Here is a 24,458-nt window from a genome sequence, read left to right as displayed (position 1 = left end):
TGCCACTTCCTTCTCTTTACATGACAGCATCATGGAAGTTCTAACCAACTAGTTTATTTAAAATCTCCATGAATAATGTACCTTTCTCATTTCTTCTTATCCCTTTGCCCTTCACACTTTCTCCTTTTCCTTTCTTAGTCTGCATTTCTGTAACTTTAGGAACAACTAATGGTCCAAATGTTAATGCTAACCATCTTCCTCTTCCATTCCCTGTAATGGGAAAGGTCCTAAGTCTGTGCATCTCCACTGTAATAAAATAACCAGTTGTGACACCCCCAGAATAGATCAATGACAGACTTAAATCTTTTTTCTAAAAATATAACAAATCTGTAAATAACCTGGTCATATTCCAAGACTTACATTCTGTAGCAGGGTATGAATTTTGCATCAGTGCTGCAGTTATCCACAGAAAATAGTTGAGCTTAAAGGATAAACAAACTGCAGCAAGTTAACTTCACATGGCCACACTCAAAGCTAGTGACACTTTACATGCTATATGAACAAGTTACTTCAAACAGTTCAGAAAAGTTACCATTTCAGGCCACAAATTTACAAAAAGTAGCCAAGATAAAATTTATGATAATTTTTAATGCTTAGTTTTCATATATTGTTACATAATTGTTAGTGTTCTATGTGTTCTGTGTGTTGATCAACTGGAATCCTGACATGCTATTGTTTTTTCAGTGCCTAATGATACTCTTCACGCTGCATCCAACAAGTGACGACACCAAACCATCTTGCTCTCAGTAGGGGAAAAAAATACTGCCCTGAGACATTGATATAAATAGGGTACATTTAATCACTCATTGAAGGCTCTATATACAGAAAATACTAAAATACCAACCACTTTGTTAAAAAGATGGATTACATGGAATGCTACTGTACATCTTCCTCCCTTTGAAAATATAAATGTGCATAGATGTAGTGATCATTGGCTGAAAACATAGTTCTTGACATTGCAATGAACAGGTTTGGAAAGTGCAGATCTTTGACATGGTAAGACAATGTATTTGTAGCAAAACAAAAATAACAAACATGAAAGAAACAAAGGCAATTATTTATCAGCTGTTTTCTCTCAGATTATATGATTTAATCTAGAAACCAGAGTGGACTCCAGATGCACTTTTAAACATGGCACAGTCTGATCACCAATGTTAAAGCTCTAGAGGGTTACACATATAAGGAATTTGCCCCTTCAAAAGTACACACAAGCACGAAGTCAGTCACTTGTTCTCAGTTAAGGTCACTCCCTATGCCCAGGAACTACCTGAAAGCTTTTACATTTAGACCTCATTTTTTTCTATTTAATTCTTAAGTTCTACTCTTGACTGCAGGACCAATGACTACTAGTGCCAAGAGTTATTCAGCATGTCCCCTTTATAAATCTCAGAAGACTTGCCCCAGAAGAAGCAAATAGTTGAAATGCTTTTCTTACAGCTTCCACAGAGATGGAACAGCTGCATGTTGCAGATTCACACTGCCCATTTAGCAGACTGAGGCAGAGAAATTACAATGGTGCAATGAATGTGATAGAGAATCAGCCACCATGATTCAAAATTAGTTTCCTAACTTACTCAACCAATGGTGACAAGCAGCCGTGTTGGTGGCAGAATCCTGTTGCCATTTTGTACCAGTAATGCTTACAAAACAGAGCCGGGGATGGGACTGGGGCGGGGGGGGGGGAAGCAAAAAATGCTGTCTGTTCTGCTTACTTAGCTTCAAATAGAAGAACCATTTCTCACATCACAACTTTGGCAAAAGTTACACTGCTCTTCTCTACCCATTACATTCACTGAAATGCCAAAGCAGGTTGAAGATTAATATAGGCTGATGCCCCTGGTCCATGTACAGAATAAATAGATGCAAGATAAAGATGCATAAAATATATGTTGTAACAGCAACAAATCTGATTCTCCTTTTTCACTGCCCTTTTCTCATTGGTGCTTTGATTTGCAGTATTTTCTTCACAACGTAGCTTGAATCCCACCGGCTAGCAAAAAGAGAACAGCTTTCTGAGTACACAGGGACAGCTTTCTGGTGGCTTCTTGTTTAACCATAGCCCCAGTCATTGTCAAGATCACTTCTCCCACCCCCCATCCTGCAAAGCACCAATTCAGACCAACTAAACTGCAGCCAGCTTCAGATGTTCCTCCCTCTTCCCTGGTATTAATAACTGTATATGTTGGAAGTACTAGCAGTTCAGGGATCACAGGATAACTCAAGCTGGTAGGAACCTCAGGAAGTCTCTAGTCTGTCCTGTTCCACTGTGTGGCTGTCCTCTGGGTTTAAAAAAAAAAAAATAAACCAAAACAAAACAAAACACAAACACACCAAACAAACAAAACAAACACACACAAAACCACAAGAACCCCACTTTTCCTTATATCTCATCCAAATGTTTCTTCTTTCAGTTCATGCTCATTGTCTCTGATCCTTCCTCTATGCATCACCCTGAAGAACCTGGCTCCATTTGCTTGAAGACCACCCCATCTCCATCTCCAGATTGGTCAGGTGCAGCTCCTCCAGCCTCTCCTCACAGGCCAAGTACTCTGACCCTTGACAATCTTGGGGGACTCCAATGAACACAACCCCATTCACAGACACCCTTCTTGTGCTGGGGTCCCAAAACTAGTTGCCGTATCTAGATGTGGTCTAACAAGGGCTGAGTCAAGGGCACAATCACTTCAGCCTACCAGCTGTGATCCTGTCAGTGCAGCCTGGGATGCTGGTGGCCTTCCTCACTGCCAGGGTAACATTGTGCTTCACTGAGCAACAGGATCCAACCCCTTTTCTGCAGAGCCATGTCCCAGGCAGACAGGGTCAGGCCTGCTGTGCTGCAGCATCACTCCTCCTTCCAAGTGCAGGACTTTGTGCTTGCCCTTGCTGAACTTTGTAACATTTTCATCAGTGCACTCCTCCCGCCTGACCATATATTCCCGAATGGTAATCCCACCATATGCTTTAAGAAAAATTCATAGTAAGGACATCCATCAGCAATTTTGGTGCAGAGATTTCAGTACTGTGACCAAAACTGAACTGCCTGCAGTGCTTCAGATGCAGAATCCCTTCAGTATTTCACAGCTTAAGAATGTGGTTTCCTTTGGCAGCCCACAGATACCACCACTGAAGCCAGTCTCCAACCTAAACAGTCTGCTGGCTGAAGTCGATGTCATTCTCCCATCTCTTTAGCTCATCCCTATAGTGGCTTTACTTGGATGACATTTACTTTTGTCCCATTGTGTTTACTGTCATCATCTATTTGCTGAGTGTCATCACTGGTGATAATAAAAATGATAGAGGAAGAGCTGAAAGTCACTTTCTTCTTTGGCCTGTCCCCTGCTTTTTGAGACATAACTATGGGTCGTATGGGTTTGTCATTCCCTGTTGCTGGTGTCTCTTTCATGGTCCTCTGGAATCTCAACAGGCGAAAGCACAGGAGTTGCAAAAGGCATCGTCGAAACTACAAGAGAGAATAAATAGAATGAAGCTACAACTTCCTAAGCGTTCATTATCATGTATGATCCAGTGAAGAGAGCAGTATAGTAAATGACTCAAAATAAGAGATTTCTGCATAGCTCCACTTTGTTCCAAGTTAGTTTCAGTGCCTTAACAAACATGGTGTCTTTTCAGTGGGTACTTTTTTCCCTACACCAAAGAGCTGATTAGGATCATCTAACCAGCAGAGGGCACTAAAATACAATTTAATATTTTACCAGCAGCAAGATCTGCAATAGACAATCTGCAAAGAACAAGAGGACAAGGTTCCAAAGTATGCTAGAGAGGTATTGTAGTCATTCTGAGTATTCAAAAAAACCCACACATTTCTTCTAGAGGTTAAAAATTTCTCAGAAACACTTCACGGGAGTATGAAGAGGGAAGGAAGGGGATATAATGTGATGTTTTCTTCCTATTAAATAACTTGAGGGTCTGCAATTTCAACAAAAACATTGACTGTCACAGATATAAAATTTCAATAGTTGATAACACAGAACTTAAGTGTTTTCAATGAATACAGAAGGAATAGAAGTCCTGCAACTAATTAAAAACTACTTGTGATAGAAGAAGTCTGTTCTACCTTGTGATTAAATAATGCAAGGTATTCAATGAAAACTCACATCAGTATACTAAATGACAATTCCAGCAGTAGCACTGTTTAAAATGCTCCAGTTACAGTCTCGCCTTCACAGAGCAAAGCATTCAGGTATAGGGGTTAAAGGATGAACTCATTCAGTAGTTCCATGTCTGCACACATCTAAAGCTCAGATATGATCCTTTGGGGAAAACCTCTGGTTTTACAAGAAGTTGGCAGCTTCCTCTTCCTTTAATAGCCCATAACAAGACATGCCTGGAATGTATGAAGATGACTTAAGAAAAAAACCAAAAACCACACAACATAACAAACAGGGAAGGGGGAAAACAATCCCCCTTTTCTGTGAAAAGAGAGTAGGACATGTTTCTCAACAGCCTTTCATTTATCTGCATTCAGAATTATTCTGTATTATCCTGCATGGCCACTGACTTTGCTTGTCTGGCTATTACACAAGAAGCTCTCTGACAGGCCAGTGTGGAAAAAGGTTTTGTTATAGGAAATTAATCTTGCTTTTAAGCAGGATAGGCAATAGGACCTGGTGGAAGGGGACCTAGCATTGCCTTGGCAGCCAAAAGGGCCAACGGTGTCCTGGGTGCATCAAGCACCGCATTGCCAGCTGGGCGAGGGAGGCGATTGTCTTGATCTGCTGCACTGGTGTGGATCACCTGGAGCACTGTGTGCAGTGCTGGGCGCCAGAGGATAAAAAGGATATGAAACTACTGGAGAGTATCCAGAAGGGGGTTACGAAGTTGGTAAAGGGTTTGGAGGGGAAGCCATATGAGGAGCAGCTAAAGTCACTGGCTTTGTTCAGCCTGGAGGAGACTAAGAGGAGACCTCATCACGGTCTACAGCTTCCTCACAAGGGGAGGAGGAGGGCAGGCGCTGATCTCTTCTCTTTAGCAACTAATAACAGAACCTGAGGGAATGACAGGAAGATGTGCCAGGGGAGGTTTAGGTTGGACATTAGGAAAAGATTCTTCACTGGAACAGGCTCCCCAGGGAGGTGTCACGGCTCCAAGCCTGACAGTGTTAAAGAAGAGACTGGGCAACACCCTCAGATACGTGGTGTGAACTGTGGAATTGTCATATGCAGAGACAGGAGTTGGACTCGATGATCCTTGCAGGTCCCTTCTAACTCAGAACATTCTATGATTCCAGGAACTTACAAGATAATATGGAAAGGTAACCTGGCACTATATGAAAACACAAGATAATGGTCATTTGGAGCCCTGAAGATTTCAAAGATCACATGGTACCTCTGAGTAGCATGGAAGTAAGAAGGCACAAGCATATTGGAATAGATCAGACAGAAGATAGACTGTTGTAGGATTCTTTCTGAGGGCAAAATAACCCAAAAGATGAGTAAAAATGTTATCATTTTGGTATTAATCTGGAGTTAGAGGTGAGGAAGAAGCACTTTACAATGCATCTCCAATATGCATGTTCAGCTGATTTCTTCTTCTCCTGGCTGACTATACTGGCATTGTTGTGCCGTGTACCAGTTTGATTTGCTTCTGGGTATCAGAACATACAAAATCTTTTCCAGGTTAAACCACCCAGTTTATAAGCCTTTATACACTCACTGTATTAATTAAAAAAATATATCACTGTTGAAAAAGAATCTGAACATGATTGTCATTAGCCCCACACACCCAGACCAGCTCTGATAATCATGCAGCTGTGTAACCTTGAGCTGTGGAGGAAGAGCTGCAAGATGCCACATTGGGCGCCTCTCACCTTCACTGAGGAACAGCATTTAAGCTCATCCTTTCCCTTGGCCCTGGCCTGAGCTGCACTGCAGCCTTTGCCTGGCCACCCATCTGGCTGATGGGACCCACTGACTTAGTTGTTTTGCCCTCCAGATGGCTTTCTGGCCACAGCTGCTGCCTGGCAATTGCAAACCAGTATAGGAAGTCACAAAAAACTCCATCTCTATAATGAGGTAATTAAAACCCAGGGAAATCCTTCCAGCAGTCATTCATATTTCTTTACCTTTTGTCAAGTGATGCTATTAAACTACAGGTATCTTTATGCAATATTGGTTTTACCAGTTGACAACATGCTTGTTTCATTTTCAGTTAACATTCAGGGTTATAGTGGAGCTATTTTACTGTCTAAATAAATTGACCAACATGGCTTAACTGCATTCAGTGGTTATCTCCACCGTACTGATGATTTACAGAAAGATGTATAGTTTTCTAGCTTCCACATATTTGACATGTCATTGAGAATTCCAAATATTTCCATTCTTTCTTTGCTCTGTAAACCACTGAAATGAGCTAGTTACCACCATTAAATCAGCATCTACTTTTCCTAAAGAAGACTACAAAAGCAGACAAAAATAAAAACCTGTTTCTCTCATAGATAAATTTACATACTGTTAAGATGATATACTTATCTCCAAAAATCATTTTGCTATCATCCATATGAGACTCTGGCTTTGAATAAAACAAAGGTCTGAGAAATGTTACTGGTGTAATATTTTTCCAGCAAAATCATAAATTTATGAAGACTGAAATAATCCAAGACAATGTCCCAAATTTGGCAAAATGTTCATTTAAAAAACTTAATGGAAACATTTTAAGAACACAGTGTTTCATTTTTGTACATTAAAAATATTTTTTAGTTATTGTACTCTTAGAAATTTTTAAATTCACGACAAATTACAACTTTTTGTTGCCACTTGAGATTAAACAAAATTTCAAGATGTGGGGGTTTTTTTAATTTTTCTTCCAGGTGACAACTGAAGAGATATCTACTTTTGCTTGCAATGTTCTTTGTTTTTCATGGTTGAGCTTCTCAGAAGTAATTTATCAGAAACATGAGTTCCTAAAACTTTTCTAGGCCTAAGCAGAACCAGAGTATGGACAATTGTTTTACTGCCTGGTATTTTAACATTATTGAAACATCTTACCGACATATTTGCTTAGAAAAGTCGAGTCTAAAAGTCCTAAAGGGCAGTCACTCATGCTTTTTTGTGAGCATACTTATTTGAAGTACTAAACCGAGGTGTTCAATCCCTGTGTTGCCATAATAGTAAAGTCAGAGGAAAGTTTTTTTCTTCCTATAAAACAGACACCAGAGATTCTGAATTGTGTCTGATGGAGTTCTGTTCTGGTAAGGGAGTGATTCAGATGAGGTTTTCTAGTTATAATTCATTTCATGTGTAAACTGTCAGAACTAGACACTTTGTCACTCCTTCCTCTCCCTTTAATGTGAGTGCTCATGTGCGAATTCAGACATTTAAAATCCAATTTCTGATAGTGTAGTACTTTAATCAGAAGCAGGGATTTTAATTTTACTAGATCTTTACCATTTATCCTAGCTGTTCAAATTAAAAAGAAAAATCTAGACTTCACAGATTAAAATAAATCAGATCTAACCTCTGCAACTGTGGCATTGGTCATTAATTATTGAAATAAGAAAATCTTTAATGTACCTACCTTTCTACTCATGAAGATATAGATGACTGGATTATAAGCAGTACTTGACTTGGCAAAGAAAGATGGGATGATAGCTACTGTTGGAGTTACAAGGTTGCTATAGCCATATGTTACCAGGAGAGAGACCACTGCATAGGGCATCCAACAAATAAGGAACATGGAGATCATTAAGAAACACATTTTAGCCACCTTTTTTTCATATTTTAGAAGTTTGATCACTTGAACAGTCTGGAAATCTTCCACACAGCGAAGCTGTAGAATAAAGAGATAAAATGGTAAACTAAAATAACTCTACGTTTTACTTGAAACTGAACAGTTCTAAATTTATTTATAAATAATTAATATGCCAATTTAGTTTTGGGCACAGACACTGTACATCTTACCTTGTGTACCATAATTCTTCTGGAAGTTTACATCATGCTTCCCAGACCTTTACTGCTTATAGTAAATGTAAAAATATGAACCAAAGAGAAACAGAATAGCAAATCTACTGGAATGCAACAAACCATGGTGCATTTAAAAGAAGTATTTTTTAAAAACAGCTTGCCCTCATCCACTGACATAAGAAAGTTCAGCTCACATTAAGTGGTCCTTCGTCTGACTAGTTAGACAATCCTGTAGATTGTGCCACTATGCCACTGTGCCCTTGTGGCCAGGAAGGCCAATGGCATCCTGGGGTGTATTAGAAGGGGGGTGGTTAGTAGATCGAGCGAGGTCCTCCTTCCCCTCTACTCCGCCCTGGTGAGACCACACCTGGAATATTGTGTCCAGTTCTGGGCCCCTCAGTTCAAGAAGGACAGGGAACTGCTGGAGAGGGTCCAGCGTAGGGCAACGAAGATGATTAAGGGAGTGGAACATCTCCCTTATGAAGAAAGGCTGAGGGAGCTGGATCTCTTTAGTTTGGAGAAGAGGAGACTAAGGGGGGACCTTATTAATGTTTACAAATATATAAAGGGTGAGTGCCACGAGGATGGAGCCAGGCTCTTCTTGGTGGCAAACAATGACAGAACAAGGGGTAATGGGATCAAGCTGGAACACAAGAGGTTCCACTTAAATTTGAGAAAAAACTTCTTCTCAGTAACGGTAACAGAACACTGGAACAGGCTGCCCAGGGGGGTTGTGGAGTCTCCTTCTCTGGAGACATTCAAAACCCGCCTGGACATGTTCCTTTGCAACCTCACCTAGGCGTTCCTGCTCCAGCAGGGGGATTGGACTAGATGATCTTTTGAGGTCCCTTCCAATCCCAAACACACTGTGATACTGTGGTACTGTGATTTATCTCGTCAATCTTCAGAGACGAAAAATTTACAGACTTCCCTGTACTGCTCTGGCACTTAGTTTGTTACCCTGAAATTATAAAATCTCCATTTAAAGTAGAATACTAGGCAGCAATTTCCCAGTGTAACCTGAGTCAGTCATAAAATGAGGAAAAGATGGCACACACACATGAATGTTCTCTGTAACTATTATCAATTTTGTCCATACTGTTGGCCACAAATTTTAATGGGCCCAGACTAACCACCCACCGGATATGAAACATCAACACTTTCTGATACTAAAGATATGAATTAAAATGGGTTGCCTTAACATGAAAGATTAGTTTAACAGGGCTTAACCTCCACTTGGAAGAGTTTTACAGAGTTATCTTCTCAAGAGTTGCAGGGGAGAGAGGGAATTCCTTAATCTGGAGAATCACAAACAGAGCCTTCTTTTCCCTGTTTCAAGGCAGGATGTGATGCAGGTTAGTGAGCATGAGAAGTTCCCTAACCTGCTTCCCCATAAAACTGCACAACAAGTAAATCTTGGTAGCCCCAGGTTGGTTCTCCTCCCACCTTACATCCTTTCTAGTGGTCCCTGACATGGATGAACATTTCCTATTTAAAATTTTGAATGGTTAGAGTGCAAATTTAGGCTCTGATCCAAGCTTGATATATAGCATCAGCAATTTTCACTGAAAATATTACATTAAGAGAAGCCTTTTATTTGAATCAACTTACCATTCTTACTGCATAAAGAATATGGCCATAGCAATAGGCCATGATCCCAACAGGTGCTACTAAGCAGCTAAGGAAAAAAAGGAGCACAAAGGAGGTATCATTGGGGTCTTTTGACTTCCAGTCCACTGAGCAACCTAATCCATGAATTTCCAGGGTGTATCTGTTCCAGCCCAAAAGAGGTGCTCCAGTCCAGGCTAATGAATAGAGCCAGATGTATGTGATAGCCCGCCAAGACCAAGAGAAGTCGATCACTTTTGCATGGACTACTCGAATGTAGCGTTCATAGGCAAGAACAGTGAGGGTCATAATTGAAACAATTCCTGTAAGAAAAGTAAAAGAAAGTCAGTTAAATCACTCACAGACACTGCAAATTGGACTCAAGCCGTCTCATTAAATGTTACCTTTGCTAGCAGGTTAACTCAAAATTAATTAGCTCATGTTATGAAGCAAACACCATTACGTTTTTTGGGTGACACTAACTACTAACTCAAACAGTATCACTAACTTCAGACTACTCAGAGTAAGGTGCTGGCATCTGACCCATGATGTACAATGGCCAAAAAGTAGGACAAGAGAAAAAAAAATTAAAAAAAAAAAAATCAAGCTTATAGCTTTTCCTAAACATTACTTCATTAAGTGAGAGATTGTGCTACAAGGTGGATTTTTTGGTTGTTTTGAAGTTTGGCAGGGGGTGAGGGGGTGGTGGTTAAGGACTTTTTTAAAATAAAAATCTGCTACATAGAAGTGATATAATCAGCAATAACAAAATGTGTTAGAAACCTAGGGAATTCAGAGTTGAGACTGAAGTCAAAGAAAGCCTTCAAAAACTGAAAGCATAGAAATGCACCTTTAATGTGAACAAATTGCCTAGGAGAATTCCAACTTCTTTCAAGATTTCCTGCAAGTTTTTGCATTCCAAAGAACAACCAGGAAAGCAAAGTGCTACGTTGCTGAAGGAGTCCCATGTAGAACACATTGGGTTATATTAAGTGACATTTCCTATCTTGGTGCTATCATAAAAATATAGTCTTCATTTTGATTATTTGTGTACTCTCTTCCCCTTCTGTCCATCTCAACCCCACTACACACTTACTAATGTGTTATGACAGAAGTCACAGACTATTTTGAGTTCTCAGCCTTACCCCATCTGGACACTTTTATAATTTAATGAAGTCAATGAAATTCTGTCTTGATTAGAATATAAGGATTTATGTTTAATGGTCTGTGAAATTTAGCAATCAAAAACTAGCCTGCTCATCATGCATGTGTCAGTCACCTGAGATCTGTTATGATTCAGTTATCATGCTCATATACACAGCCTCTTAAACACAAAAGTGTGTATTTCACAGCACTCGGTAAGGTTATACAAATATCTGTGTCTAAATTTGTGAACATTTTATCAAGAAGCAGCACAGGTTATTTTGTCATGCACACACATAGATTTAATTTCTTCAAATACATTCATATTTGGCATAACATGCTTTTATACAGCTGTGAGAAGGTTTAACATGCAGATTTCACAATAGCATCCTCAATCATCAGCAACATGGATTTTAGGAAAGCAACTAAGAATAACAAAATCTAAATAAATACATAGCCTCTGTGTCAAGGCATTGATCAGCAAAACCAGCATATTACTAACCAGCATATTACTCACAGAACGATATGCTTTAAGATCTCTGTAAGAAAATTGCTTTATTCTGCAAGTACTGGAGGATTCATTTTTACAGGTGTTGAGTTTAGAAAGCTTTCCTGATTAACAAGAAGGACTTCCCACTCTAAAGGAAAACATGTCACATTCTTGTCATGGCTCTCTTTGAAAAGAAACAATAAGCTGCCTTTTTTTTTGTAATATGTACATTTTTTTGCCAGTGTTATCTTTAAACCTTCATCACAAAGAAGTAGCTATTGCTGGACATGCAGAAGACAAGGCAGACTATTTTCACAATTAAGGTCTGTAAAATTTTGTGGATTTTCTTCTTGTATAAGTAATTGCTGTAGGAATTTTGTTTCTATGGCTTAAAAGAGATATTGAACCAGCAGATGTGGGCCAGAGGGCTTCCACAACACTTAAGGTTTGGTTGGTCAGTGCTTTTAAAATGAAGTTGACAGGAAGCCCTTAATGCCCTTTTTCAGGCCCTAATATGCTGAAAATAGATGGAAGACTGTGGATCAAGTAAAGATCTTTACAGGAATCAGAAAATAATTGCAGAATTATATAGGTAGTATTCTACACTTACACAAACTCAGGTAAATGCTTTATATAATCAATGCAGTCTACTTCCTGAACACAAGGTAAAGGTAAGAAATTCACTTTCCATTTCTCTATGCCCAAAGACTAGGAATTACAAAATTTTACCTGATGGTTTTTAAAATCATCCACAGACATTGTTATGGAGGAAATTCACATCACTCAATTGTAGGCTCAGTTTGCTTACATAGTTCACTGAGGCTTTGTCTGTGATCAGTGGATAAGAAAGAACAGCTCCTCAAGATTCAAAATTCCTAAATTCACCTCTTGCTCTTTGCCACCTTACCTCTCTCCCACTAGAATCTCAGGGAAACCAAATGGACAAATAAGGTACCTGCAATGGTATTCAGTGACAGGTGTCCCTGTGTACTCTTAGTATTTCCCATGAGTTTTTAACACGAGTACTGAATTCTGGTCATGACAAAGTAATCAAAAGCACACATGCTTGGTTGACAGTATACGTGTTTAGAAGCAACAATTTACTGAGTCCTTGACATTTTGAAGGAAGTCATTGGAAGCTCAATATCTCTAAAAATTCGTACTTACACATAGATCTTTGCACAGTGTTAGCTCAAAGCTCTTCCAGTATGAAACCCGTGCTCTTTAAATGGATACTGGAGTTTTCTACCCAAACCATAAAAGAGAGCTTGTTTAGCCCATTGGACAGTATGCACTGAAATGCAAATCCCTGTTTTGTTGGTATTCAGGAAGTGTCTAGTAGCATGTAGGCATGAGGCAAGAAATGCAGGTCACAGCAAGTCACAGTAAATTCCTCTCTGATGCAATATCTTTACTGTAGCAAGGTCATAGCTGTAAGAGCAGAGGTCGAAGGAGTTAGCCATAAAAACAGAAATCTGAAACAAAATGTCCTTGCAAGATAAGACAAAATGTCAGGAATTTTGTCCAAAGAAGCCCCTCGTGCTGTAGAGCCATGGCTGCCTGTGTATTTGTGGTAGATGGCATGCAGAAATACCTGTAAGAACAGGAATACTGAGATCTGCCCTAAAGATATGAGTTTTAAAATGTCTGTCAGAAACAAATTACATAACTAGGGAAAAAAAAAACACATTAATTCTGGTGAAGAGTGCTGTAGATAATGCTGTTTAAGAGTCATTTGAGTTTTGTGATTCTTGTTACTTATACAGCAGGCTACATGACAGAGGAATTTGTAAGAAAACAAGATTTCAGTGTGTTCAATGGGTAGAAGCTACCTTGCGAGTGTGCATCACATCTAAGTAAACATGGTTTTAACAGGCAGATAAGCACTTTTAAACTCTCAGATGAGGGATTACCAATAAACTACTTTTATTGAACAAGCTGAACTGAACTATGGACAGCATCTCTCAGCATTCAGACACTGCTAAGTGGAACAGAAATAGCCAGGGGAACAGCTTCTGGGTAGTATCATCAGCATTTCAGAAGCAATTTAACTCACAAGAATCTCTAAGATTGCACTGCTTTTTTTTGTTCTCCCCTCCTTTAATGTTGAAAAAAAGTGTGAAAAAAAAAGTATTAAATACTACTATACTCCCATAGAATGCAAATAACTTTTAGAGTTGTAAATTTGACTGTTCATCTTTTTAATATAGAAATGATATAGAGTAACTCTTATGACTTCAGATAAGCACCCATTACTCCATAAAAATCCAGTAGTTGGTATTTTTTAGAATTGTTTCCATATACTTGACATTAATATCTATATTAGTGCACTGTATGATATAATGCCTTTTTTCAAAAATTAAGCTTGTAAAAATCTGTACAAGATAAAAATTTTGATTTTACTGTGTAAACTCCATGTAATTTGAAGATTAAGCCTGTGATTTCAAGGTTTCAAAAGTTATTACCACAAGTTTAAGCCCTCAAAAAACACGCAGCTGCACAACTCTCAGGTATAGCACAAACTGGGGAGCTCTTGCTTTTGATACAAATAATGACTGGGATTCTTGGCAACAGTTTTCCAGCTTGTAAGAGTTTCAGCTATTTCTTTTATTCCTAACTTCAAAGTATAAAAAAAATAAATTCTCAATAGGTAGAATCTTCAAAACTGTCGAATTACTTAGGAGCTCATGTTGCACTAAAAGTCAGGGAATCGTAAGTTCCAGTTTTGGGGTGGGAGAGGTCCTTATTTTTTAATATGACTTCAGTACAGTACAAGTACAGACAAGGTCAAGACTAGAACAGAAAAAAAAAAAAAAAATCTTCCCCCTATTATCTATCTTTTCCATTCTGCACCAATATGTAACCAAAGCACATTTGATACTTAACTTTGAGAAAGAAGCAGCACAGCTTAGCTTGTGTAACTAAAAGAGTCTCATGGATAGACCATTAAAGTAGGGACTTCGTGAGTGATCTGCAGCAACAACTGGAAACCTTAGATGTTATTTGAGTTTCCCAACTATTGGGAATTTCAGCTGTTCCACGTGCACACTTTGAGGCAACAAACTCCATCATTAAGCTGCAAAGCCATAAAAGCAGAAAATGCCCAAGAGTCTCTTACAACTCTGAGTAGTGAGAGCTGGAATATGCCTGCCACCTCCACACTTAATGACACAAACTAATAACACTCACAGTAGCAAAAATTTTTTTAAAAGTCTGTTCAAACTCAATGTGCCACAGTCAGCGTGCAACACGTATTTTGACAGTCTGCAGGGTTTTTTTCCCCCATGTGCTAATAGCACTGTAAAGTTCCAAGCAAATTTCTACACATAACAAAACAAATGTACTGATTCCAAAGGTGGAAAACTTCTTCTCAAATGAGGGAATGGTAATTAAATGAGACGTGGGGAAGGCAAAAAATATTCATTTTTGATAGGTGAAATTGAGTTGGAGATTAGCTCTGATGTCAAGGGATGGTTTCAAGCAGCAGTTGTCATACATCCAACATTCTAGCGAATGCTGCTGGATTCTTGTATTCTAACTTTATAATCCCTGATTAAAACAAAATAAAACAGTGCCCCTCAGAAGTGTTAGTTCCAACTAGTTCTAACAACCACAATTGCTTCCGCTTGCTCCATGTTATAGAACTGACTTGCATTGTTTGCCATACTGCATCCCCTCCCTGAAACATGTCAAGTAATTTGGACAGAGGGGATATCAGATACACATTCCTCAAGACTGAGCATCTCTACAGAACAATTACAGGATAGCGTAGCAAATGAGCTTCAACTCTGAGACAGATCAAGACTTCTGTCAAAGGACATATTCTTTTCCATATTAATCTTTGACCTGTAGCAAAGTGCTATTTTGCATACCTGATGATAGGGGAAAGCCTCTCTTCTGCAATCCCTCCTCATCTTCACATTCGAAGAGCTAAACAGCAGCAATTGAGTATAAGCAACTTCTTGTCCATGGCAAGACAAGGTTCTACTGCAAGTGTTACTTAGTATATGACTAATCCATTTGAATTCAGCAATTAGTTATGTTTTAGGTGACAGCTATGTATCACTTCTAATTTTTTGATAAATTTTAGCATCTGCACTCAAATATAGGTAGATGAAAACCACTTCTCCAAGACATAATAGGCTTCAAGTATATTTTATACACACCTGTCTTATAAAACTGCAGTGGAGTTAATCACCTTTTCCATGTTCAATCCTGCAAGCAATTCATTCACTTAAAAAAAAAATATTACAGCAGAAAGCATGCTGAACGAGTTTCCAGCTGTCTGTAACACAAGATCCTAAAACTGTCTGCCAAGTAACCATAGAAAATGCTTTTAGTGAGATTAAATCAGTGCATACAAGATATATTGGTAATGCAAGAGGGTAGCACAGGGGATGGTTCTTCCAGTGGGCAGAGAAGAACCTTAGATGAAGTAGCTAACAATTACATATATAGATAAATGTTTTTGTTTTGAAACAGGCTGAAGCTTAAGCCAGGTCCATAGGACAGTCTCTGGCAATTAACCCTTCAGTATTGGAGGAAGAGGAAAAATCGTCTTGCCTTAGAAACAATTAAAAAAAAAAAAAAACTTTCATAATTGTACCCCTTTCTTTCTCAAAGAGTTTCTCCCTCAGTTGTACATTCTGCAGCTTTTCACAGGAATGTACAGTCTGTAAAATGGCTTACAAATTTTCCCATCCTCCAGTTCACATTACGGGAAGGGAGTATGCAGCTGGACCTCAACATTTACTCGGTAGCTCACCAAAACCTAGCTGCTGAATACCAATGGTGACTTGCCCAGAAGGGTCATAATACTTTCAATTAATCTAACATTAAAAGCTAGCAGCAGTTTTTGGTTTGTTTTTTTGTTGGTTGGTTGGTTGGTTTACCCTTTCAGCTTACAGTTAGGGAAGACACAAGTCTCCAATCGCACTTTAGCAATGCTAGCCTTTCAATCACAAACAGTAAAGATTTAATAATATAAAGCCTACCCCAGAGTACACTCTTACTATGCAATCTTCTGTCAAGAGAGAGTCTCAGATACACAATTTTGGTTCTGTTTCCTCAAGGCCATTCCTGTTGTCAGTTTTTCCACTCCTTTCTTCCCTTGCTCAATTAAATCCATCAGAAAGTGTTAGAACAAGACTACTGGCAGATGGTTTAGTTGCCATTACTTGCAGCTCAAGTGATTTACGCCTGAGAGGTATGTATGTACATTCCACATGATCAGATGAGCTTACTTCTCAACCCTCAGGGCCTAATTCTCACATACACAAGGTATTAAAGCAGACACCCTCTGCCTGGGGATGGGCAGGATTCAAACTTCTCTTGTGCACATCAAGTTTTGCAACAGTCACTGTCATTTTAAAAAACCTAGTTTGTCTGCTTATGAAAAGCCAGCAGATGCATATGAAGATTATTATGCCATGATCCCATAACCCACAATCAAACAAATTCTTGCTTCATGTAAGAGGGTCTGTTAATGAAGTTATTTGGCCATGTTTAGCTGTCAGGTGCCTCCTCTACCAACTATAGCAAAAAACCTATGCTCTCAGTGACAGACAGTAACCCTCCCAGGTATGAGTTGTATTACTAAATCAGATAAAGGGATTAAACAGATCTCTACTACTTGCAGCTTGGTTGACTACCAACGGTGAGTTACAAGCTTTTATGTAGAGAGAGGGTAGCAGACTCAGTGAAACTAGGTTGACTGCTCACCCCCATGGAAAGGTGACCGTCATGGTTTAAATATATTACTTAATTGAAACAGCTATAATATTCCATCAGGATACTCTACCTGTTAAAAAATAAATACTGGAAGTCAGTGTAACTAAATTAAAATGGGGATTACCATCTAAAACAGACAACCATGCCAGAGCTTAGACTAAGACTTGTCAGTCATCAGATCTATGTTGTTCTCCCCACACGAATATACGGAGTGCTAAGAACGGCTTTGCAATAGCAAAGAGCAGCTCTTTTCATGGCCTCTGTTGTGAATATATATGTACCTAAACTGTATCCCAGCTTCAGAATCTAATGAATAGAAGAAAATTGAGATTGTTACTTGTGCAATAAGGACAGATATTCAGCTGTGAAAATGATCGGTTTTGCACTCTAGCAAGTAGATCTCTGCACATTCCAAACACTCAATGGTAAGCTTTCAAGCCCCAGTGCAAACAGCCAGCAGTAGCATAAACAGCAAGCCCTGAGCTGTACAACACAACACAAGAAGTGGATATTACTACATGGGCTTGCCTAATTATAAAGTTGTGGTAATGCAAAAAGAGACTATTGCCAGGAACACAAAAAGTAGTCATTTATCCCTAGATAGACAATCTGTAGTTCTGTTGTCTTCTTGTCAACTGAAAGCTTACAGAATGTGGAACTCTGCTTAAAGTGTCTAAGTTCTGGATCTCACATGCCTCCAAACTGCTAGAGTGGCTGACAAAATGAGAAGCACTTTTACACAGGAAATTGTCAGATTCTCCAAATGAAATTCTTAGAAATGTAGCAAAGGCTCTTCATGTTGTTGTTGGCGGCGGCAGTTATCATTACATAAAGATTTCTGGAAATGCAGATGCTACCAGTTTGAGGCACACATTCCACCTATGTATTTAATCATACTGACATTCTTAAGAAGAAAACAGAGATACCTTGATCTTGGGCTTTCAGAACAGTATAAGCAAAACCCTCATAACAACATGCGATAATTTAAAATAAAGCTACATAATCACGATTTTCAAAGTGATTCTTGATTATTAACTACAGTGATTTGAAAGTCTGATTTTCAAAATTTGTCAAGAAATAATTCTGAATTTAAAGTGAAAATCATATTTAAATCATATTAATATCATATTAAAAAGAATCATGTGTCCCAGACTTGTTACTGTCAGGGGAACCTCTCGTTTATGTCAACAAATGTGAAAGACAGCTTACACTGAGTACTGGGACCTAGAGGCTGTTCTTCCAAGAAAAACATTACATAGGGATTATCTTATTTGAACTTAAAATTGAACAGCCTTTGGACCTGGATGCCTGGTATACAAAGCTCACATAGCAATGTCCAAGTTCATACTCAGCTTAGCTGTAAATAGACAGGGTTTGGTCATCTAATGTAAAATGAGCTGGACTGGGTCCAACCTTGGTAAATACTCGCAGCAATAACATAAGCTCACATTATCTATTATGATTTAATAGCCTCCATACTCATGGTATCGTAACTACCCTCACTTGATTCTAGAAATGTCTTTATTAGGTCACTCTGGTTTACTGAGCAACTGAAAACTGCAAAGCTGTAACTACTCTGCTTAGTTAATGAGAATCTCTCTTTTAAAAGCTTCCAATTTTGTAAGCCTTCTGACCAATGAATGTACTTTTTATTCCCAAAAGTTTGAGAAGGGAGGAAAGAAGTGTTAAGCTTTAAGAATCACTGCTAGAAAATACACATGTAAGATTTCATTACATTACCTTCCCCACCACCAAACCCCAAGACAGTAATTGACTTGGGGTTTATATACAAGAGAAGTGTATTTATAAATATAATAGCTGGATACTCTGAATGAAATCTTCCATGAGTATCTCCACAACTACCAGAAAAGTAAAACACAAACAAGCAAACAAAACAAACAAAAAAACTCCAACTACAAACACCTCCAAATAACTGCTCTCTTCATAGACACATTACAAAATGAAACTAGAAGATGTGGTGGCAGTTGTCGGGATGGCAAACAAAGCACCATGCTAGCTGCAGGGCATCATCTTTTTCCCTCAGTATTAACATGCCCCTGCTATCTGGCTCAGGTGGAGAACCACTTATCTTCACGAACAGAAAAGACCAATCTTTCCATTTCCAGCTGAGAACATAAAACAATATTATGTACAAAATGAAAGCTTAAGATCAGACATAGCTTTTTTGGCTTAGTGTCAAATTATAATAGCCAACTTAAATACTTTCTATTACTTTATGTGGCAGGTGAACTAAGTAAATTCAGGCATCAGATATTCCCAAACAAATCTGTATGACAGATTACACATACACACTTTCTAATACATCATTTAAAGAAATTCTTCCCACTAAGACACACTATGAAAGAAGAAAATAATATAACCAAGCACAAGAAGACATAGTTTTGCAAACCAGTGATGCTAGCTGAACCACTCTATAGATAAGGCCCATGAATTTGCCTACATTTCCTTAAAAATAACTTTATTAAATAAAATTATTCAGGGCAGCATCAACACTGATGACATTTATAGTGACAAATTACGTAGCACACCCCAAAAAGCAGAGGGGGAAAAAAATCACGTGTGATCAAGCATTTTGCTTGTCAGTTTCTCTCTTATTGTTTCTATTTGGTCCATCTTTGGAAGATGGTCAGAGATTATAATAATCTTGTTTTAGTATTACCCCTACTATACATATTATTTTTTGACCCTATAGGCCTTCTTCAAAAATACTAAGTATAATATATAAGGGATAAAGATAGGAACAGAACTACACTTCTCCTGTGTAAGCTTAATGTTCAACTGCCTAGCAGAACCTGGTTGACAGACACTTAAGTTGCTCAAGTATTTAAACTGGCTGAGTGATACAGATAGCCTTATTTTAGGTGGGTTCTTTAGTGCTTTTCCTGGTAACACTTGGAAACAAATGTCCACGAGCTGTGCATTCCAGAAGTCATCCAATACCAAACCTTGCACAAATGTCGAACTATATCCTGCATCCACCACAGCTTCCAAGACCCAAGATTTTGCTGCACTACACAGCAGCAGTCAAATCAATCATGAGGAACCAAGCACCTTTGTTCCAGCAGTCCAAAGGCATACTGTAGCACCACGTGAAACAAAGATTTAGGCAGGAAAGCTGCAAAGCTTACAAAATAATTTGCCTTATTAAAGCAAATTTTCGACACTATGTGTGTGTGCTTAGTGATCCATTCACCTCTAATTCATATACCGCTTCCAGAAAAGAGGATCTGACATGAGCTTTAAATTTGGTTACTGATTAGCCCTTAGAAACACAATCCTGTTCTTTTACAGCATCCTCTGTCAGTAAAAGCAAAGCTATATTATTTTTAACAGACTGCACATACATAGCTGGACTGCATCCTATTCTTTTGCAGACTGACATTAAGGCAAAGCATGAATTTCAAGAAAGAAAACGATAACAGTAAGTGGAAAACAGTAATCAGAAGCGGAAATAGCAGAGGTACTCCTGCAGTGCTAAAAATTCAATTTCACAGAAATCAGTAGTTTCCCAAATACCAACTTGACACTTGTAACTGAAAGATAGTACTTGAATTTCAGATATGGGTAAAGACATGCACGGCACTGCCAGACGCTGGGTAGCTGTACAGACAGCCGGGCCCGGACAGCGGGGAGGCTGCAGGCCCGGGCAGGGGCGCTCTGCCCCAGGGGTTCCACCCGTTCCACCGCAGCGGGACACTGTTGACCTACAGCCCCTTATGCACAGATCGCAGCGTTTCCTCCCATAAAATACAATCATGCATGCTCATGAAGTCTGCGCAACACTCGGGCAACTCGGAAACCCCTGTTCACGTCGCTGCTTTCTTTCCCCCAGTCCCTCACCTCTCCCGTCACACTGGCAAGGGCGAGAGGCCGCCAAACGGATTCCCGATTAATTTACTGTTCGCTCCGACTCATTTTACTCAGCACCGTCGACCTCTTCACCAACACCTTTGCCACACGGCGCTGCCGTCAGAGTGACCCCCAGCCCCTGCCCCGCACACCGCCACGGCGGCGGCTCCTGGCCCGCCGCACCGCCCCACAGCCGCCCCGGCCGGGACAGCGCCTCCTCCTGCCCCGCCAGGGACAGAGGGAGGGGAACGCTGACTCAAGTGGGACGAAGTGCTGATCAAGGGGAGAAACTGCTAGGACGAAGCTGTGAGGGACACGGCGGCCGTTTAAGGGAGGAGGCGACTGTTGGGGCGCGGGTAAGTGGCGGTTGGAGGCCAGTGGGGAGGGGGGACAAGGCGCGGGACCCCGGGGACAGTAGCCGAGGAGAGCGAGGGCAGTCGAGAGGAAGGAGCCAGTGGGACAGGGAGGGAACCTGAGGCGACCGCGACCCCTTCACTCACCAAAGAGGCTGTTGCTGAAGCCGTCCCAGACGCAGCCGGCGGCGTCCCACACCCAGCGGCTCCTCAGGCAGGACATGAAGGTAAGGCTCACGCCGAAGACGGACACCAACAGGTCGCTGAGGCTGATGTTGACGAGGAAGAGGTTGGTGGGCGTGCGGAGCCGCTTGAACTTGTAGTAGAGCACCAGCACCAGCAAGTTGTTGCACAAGCCCAGCATGCCGATGGTGGCGACGAGCAGCGCCAGCAGCTCATAGGTGCCGGCGCTGAAGAGGGGCCGCTCGCCCGGCACCTCCGGCTCTGTCGCCGCGGGCTCCGGGCGGCTCGTCGTGCCCGTGCTGTTGCCCGAGTGCATGGCTCACAGCTCGCCGCTCATAGCCCGTCGCGGCCCGACCGGAGCGGGACTAAACCACTCCAGCCGCTCGCAGCCCCATCGCGGTCCGCTATTGAGGGCAGGAGGAGGAGCCCCCTCCGCCCTCCCGCCCACGGAGGGCGCGTCCTTGAGTGGCTTCGCCCTTGACTACCCTGGAGTGGGAGCTGCCCCCGCTCCTGTCGCTGTCGCTGCCGGGCGGTCGGGGCGTTGCTCCCGGCGACGTAAGTCCTGCGGGCGCGCTCCTACAGCCACACACTGCCTGTGCTGGTGCCGTATGGCTCCTTCGCAACCGATCCCTCACCTCGCCCTCTCGCTTGCTGCGGTGAGCAGCCTGGTCGTGATTGGGATGCGGCTGTCACCTCCTCTTCATTAAAATCCTCCGCGGGTACGGCCGCCTGCAGCAGCGCTTCCCTTCTGGGGAGCCGCGTTGGGACAGGCCGCCTCAGAGCCCTGCTCGGGGAAGAGGTAGAAACTGCTGGACCGATATTTAGACTGCTTTTCCAGGTCTCCTGCCAGTGAAAACTCCTGTTGTTTCTTCTGAGGTGCTTCCTCACAGTGCTCAGAGGTGACTCTAGCAGTTGCACCCTCACAAGGTGCCCAGCAGCATCACGGCCCCAGCAGACTTGTGGTGCAGGTGAACACCTGTTTGTCAGCCACGGAGCAAGGAAGATACCCAAGTTCACAATATGAAGTTGCCCCTTTTTATACCTTTGTCTCCAGTGTGTGTTGTATGAAAATGGTACAGGAATGCCCAAGCTGCCTGTGTACAGCTCTAGCTGTTTTTAGCCAGGGTGTTGTAGTGACCCCCAGCTGTGCTAGGGTAGTTGTACTGTCTCCAAACCCAACCTGTCCCTGAATGGATCACAGTGATTTTTTCTCAGCATGGCTTTGGGCCTGACCAAACAGCAGTTTTCCTCCGAAGAAGACCTCTGGTTTGTTTGCTTTACTAGCAGACCCACATATGCAGTGATTTGTGTCACCTTTCACAAGGGTCCAAATAAAGCTTTCCATTTAAATCTATTCTTACTTCAGATGAAAAAAAAAAAAAAAAAAGCCAGCTGTGGAAGCAACAAAATTTTCATGGAAATGTGTCTTGGCAAACAATACCTGTTGTGTTTGGGTTTTTCCCCCCTCTTATATACATAGTAATATTAAAAGGGCTAGACTGAGGGTGTGATTCCTTGTGGACTGAGGATGAAAACGTGGATAGTTGCGGTAGGTTTGATGTCTTTTGAAATTCACATCTATATACAAATTATCAGCTTGTCATTGCAATATTATCCGACAAACGATTGCTGTGACACAAGGGTGAGGAATAGAGAAAGTCATGGGTCAGAAAAATAAAACACTGATTAAGATAACTATTCTTATCAATGTTAACTTTATTGAAAATCTATGTTTTCAAATCCCTCAAATATGATTTAATTGGTAACTCAAGCCTACTTTAAAAAGCTAGTTCAGTCTGTTTCTTCATCACTGGTGTCCTGTTTTTTTCTCATTACAAAGGCAGCAGGAGCAGCTGTCTTTCTCAAATCGAGTATATTTTTTCCCCGTAAAAGCTGGATTAATAGAGCACATGACCTTCCAAAATTTCCAGTAACAGACCACAAGTACTTTAGCATGGGCTTTAGGAAAGGCATAACTTTTTAGCTTTCCTTGTCTGTAAAAGAGATTTACCCATGTTTGACAGATGGTGTGCAAAATCATTATGTTAATACACAGTCATGGGTTGGTTTAGAACCAGTTGCTGCATGGTGAAAGTCTAACAACAAGATATAGCTGGGCCAAATTAATGGTACACTTCACTGGGAAGAGGACATCTCTATCTTCTGTGTAACTTTTTTATCCCTGCAAAATAAAAGAAGCAAAAATCTGGTAAGGAAGAACAGGGGAGAAGTGGAATTTAGTGAGTTGGACATGTTAGCATACTGTCCATTGGCAGGTTCCATTATATACTCAGGGTTTCTAACTGTTCTTTCACTACAGCACCTGCCAAAAATACTACCTGTAGATGTCTTTCGGATTTGTAGAAAATAAGAGAAAGAGAACTTATAAGTTACATTTTACAAAGATCATATCTCAGAATTCCTGGTTTGGGCCTTTTCATAGCAAAATTAAATAGATAAATAAGTATGTAGTCTCTTCAGTGCTTGATTTGATAGTGGTCACGTTATTAATATTGCCAAATTGCTAACATTATTCAAGTGATCTTGAATACTTCATAATCAGAGTTCCGTTTGTCTTCCATGCAGTGTCACTACTCATATGAGACACAGCAAAAAGAAATACTGTGTTTTGTATCATCAGGTTAAAGGCAAAGCTGGAAACAGAACCTTGACTCCTAATTCTATTCCAGCACCTGTTTTACCTAAAACAGTCTAAAGCCAATGCAGCTATGGTTTTGATATTCTAATTAATTCCCTAGCTTTTTGTGCAATTAAAAAGCTGAAACCTTTAAGAAACCCAGACATCTGCTTTGCAATGCTTCATGTTTGCACTGTTTTATATTTGGACCAGACCCTGCTCATCAAACATGCATGCATGTCAATGGAAATGCTGCAAAAAGAATTTTACCTATAGTTGCATGACAGGAGAAACCACAACCCAGTATTTGCATTTCTGGAAGTGTATGCGTGTGGCTTACTGGAAGTGTATCTCAGCTCAGAGTAATAAATATGAAGGTAGATGAGCTCATGGGATTAAAAGAGTAGAACAAGAAGCTGCAATATAAAGTCTAAGTCTTGTATGACAAAACAGTCATTGAAACTCCTAGATGACTTCCACAGCAGTCTTTTTAATGTGTGTGTGTTATGCACAATTTACATGGG

The 24,458-nt window shown here is 40.5% G+C and overlaps 1 protein-coding gene across 1 annotated transcript; it reads right to left on the bottom strand.

Annotated features, from left to right (window-relative positions):
• Positions 1-817: 817 nt before the first annotated feature.
• Positions 818-21,612, bottom strand: OPN3 (opsin 3; the record flags this gene model as incomplete). Its single annotated transcript, XM_082048707.1, has 4 exons — positions 818-3,460; positions 7,534-7,785; positions 9,531-9,850; positions 21,261-21,612. 4 exons carry the CDS (start codon positions 21,610-21,612, stop codon positions 3,197-3,199), a joined length of 1,188 nt encoding a protein of 395 aa, XP_081904833.1. The 3' UTR covers positions 818-3,196.
• Positions 21,613-24,458: the final 2,846 nt, after the last annotated feature.

Source organism: Streptopelia decaocto, assembly GCF_964273445.1.
Source record: "Streptopelia decaocto genome assembly, chromosome: 3".
Taxonomy (NCBI): Eukaryota; Metazoa; Chordata; class Aves; order Columbiformes; family Columbidae; genus Streptopelia; species Streptopelia decaocto.
Note: the sequence above shows the minus strand (reverse complement) of the source record. Positions and strands in the feature narration are given on the sequence as shown.